A 2,500-nucleotide genomic window follows, 5' to 3' on the forward strand; every position below is an offset into this window, starting at 1 on the left:
AGGTAGATAATTCGAAAATACAATGATGATAATGCAGAGAAACTAGGAAGAAACTAAATTGAAACCTGGAACGTACTTAAAAGATACAAGACGAAGATAGATAGATAGATAAACAGATAGATAAATACGTAGATAGATGGAAAGATATATTGATAGAAAGAAGAAGAAGAAGAAGAAGAAGAAGAAGAAGAAGAAGAAGAAGAAGAAGAAGAAGAAGAAAGAAAAAAACGAAAAAAACGAATACAGGAAAAAATAAAAGCAAAATAATACAATCAAATCAAACAAAATAAAATAAAAACCTTTCTGATTACATTACCTGCTCACCCTTCACTATTCTCACCCTCACCAAACACCTGACTGAGGGAAAGGCAAGTCACCAGAGTCACACACCTCTTGGGACACTCTGCACATTTTAGTCACGTATACAAGAGAGAGAGAGAGAGGGGGGTTACTGAATTAACCTTTTCACTTCTTTTTCGCAGCTTTTCTTAGTCACAAGCCAATTTTATACACTTTTTTTCGCTACATCGTCAGTTCTATACGTTTCACTGGGGTACATTTTCTCTTAATCAATTTGTTTCGTTCGTTTTCAGTGTTGAGTTACTGTATATAGCAGTGAGAAGCTTTAGTTTACCATACAAAACTTGATGTCAGTATGAAAGAAAGTGGAGATCGGGGCTTTTCCAACAGTAACTTATCTAAATTTAATGTTAGAATGATAACGCGTTGAACATATTGTAGTTAATTTTTATTGCGGGTAGAAATAAGTAGAGTGAAGTAAAATGAGATGCATATGTGTGGTTATAAATTATCTCTCGATTAACTTGACCCTCTATTTCTTTCTTTCTTTCTTTCTTTCTTTTTCCTCCAAGTCGTGATAGTTGTTCAGAAGTTAGGTATGGCAAAAAAAAATGTTTAAACTGGAATTCGTCTTGAAACTGTGTGTGTGTGTGTGTGTGTGTGTGTGTGTGTGTGTGTGTGTGTGTGTGTGTGTGTGTGTGTTACCACCTCTTAACATTCCTGTTCCTTTTGGCAATAACTCTTGTGATCTCCTCTATTAAACTCCTCCTCCTCCTTCTCCTTCTCTTGTTGCAACTACTACTACTGTTAATACCAAGGCCAAACAGACAGACAGCAAGCCTCTCAGACACCCAAACATTGAAACATTAACCTCTCAAACACACAAACATACACACACACACACACACACACACACACACACACACACACACACACACACACACACAAAGATAGAAGACAGCCATCCATCCATCCAGACACTCAGACACTCACCCTGTTGCACGCCGTGTCTGGGGTGACCCATCCCGGTAGGTGGTTAGCCGCCTCCACCAACAAGAACTCCCCGTCATTGTCTTCCACCCTGCAGAGAAGAAGGGCTGTTAGTGGTGGTGGTGGTAGTGGTGGTGGTGGTAGGAATAGGAGTAAATACCACTACTACTACTACTACCACTACTACTAATAATAATAAGAAAGGAGAACAAGAAAAAAAGGAAAAACAACAACAACAACAAGAAATAAATGCTGACAATATGGCAGGTGAAGGAAGGAAGGAAGCCTCACCAAGCCAAGCCTTTCCTTCGCCACCCTCCTTCACTAATAATAATAATAATAATAATAATAATAATAATAATAATAATAATAATAATAATAATACACTGGTAGTAACGAGTTATACGTGACAGTAAAAAGTAAAGGAGGAAGAGGAAAATTAATACATTCACACGATATAAAAGTTACACACACACACACACACACACACACACACACACACACACACACACACACACACACACACACACACAAAGGTAAGCTCATTAAATTATTTACTTAATCTCTCTCTCTCTCTCTCTCTCTCTCTCTCTCTCTCTCTCTCTCTCTCTCTCTCTCTCTCTCTCTCTCTCTAGACACACAGAACATAACGGGAGTGTTCATTGTTATGGCGAGAGGGGAGAGAGGGAGAGAGAACAGTTATGAGTGAGGAGGAGGAGGAGGAGGAAAATGTGATTATAACCAGCAAGGAAGAGAGAGAGAGAGAGAGAGAGAGAGAGAGAGAGAGAGAGAGAGAGAGAGAGAGAGAGAGAGAGAGAGAGAGAGAGAGAGAGAGAGAGAGAGAGAGAGAGAGAGAGAGAGAGATGCTGATGCCTACCACACCACCACACAGTCAGCATCATCATCACCACCACCACCACACCTCCATCTGTCCTCCCTAACACCGGTGGAAAAGAGGAGGAGGAGGAGGAGGAGGAGGAGGAGGAGGAGGAGGAGGAGGAGGAGGAGGAGGAGGAACAACGGAGTGTATTACCAGGGGTCGTCTTCTTCCCACGCCTCTCCCCTCTCCCTCACTCTTCTTCTTCCTCTCCCTCAGTTTCCCACCTCCTCCTCCTCCTCCTCCTCCCCCTCCTCCTCTCACCAGACGAAAACAACACAATGTCTATGTCTCTTCCTTGTACATCAGCACTCTTCCCCTTCTCACTGTCTG

At 41.5% G+C, this 2,500-nt stretch overlaps 1 protein-coding gene across 1 annotated transcript in view; it reads right to left on the reverse strand.

Annotated features, from left to right (window-relative positions):
• The window catches only part of LOC135094289 (protein ecdysoneless homolog), a 34,593-nt gene that overhangs the window by 19,089 nt on the left and 13,004 nt on the right, over positions 1 to 2,500 (reverse strand). The window contains 1 exon segment of the mRNA XM_063994280.1: positions 1,294 to 1,381. Within this exon segment, the coding sequence (XP_063850350.1) occupies positions 1,294 to 1,381 (88 nt within the window).

This window comes from Scylla paramamosain, chromosome 45 (genome assembly GCF_035594125.1).
Source record: "Scylla paramamosain isolate STU-SP2022 chromosome 45, ASM3559412v1, whole genome shotgun sequence".
Taxonomy (NCBI): domain Eukaryota; kingdom Metazoa; phylum Arthropoda; class Malacostraca; order Decapoda; family Portunidae; genus Scylla; species Scylla paramamosain.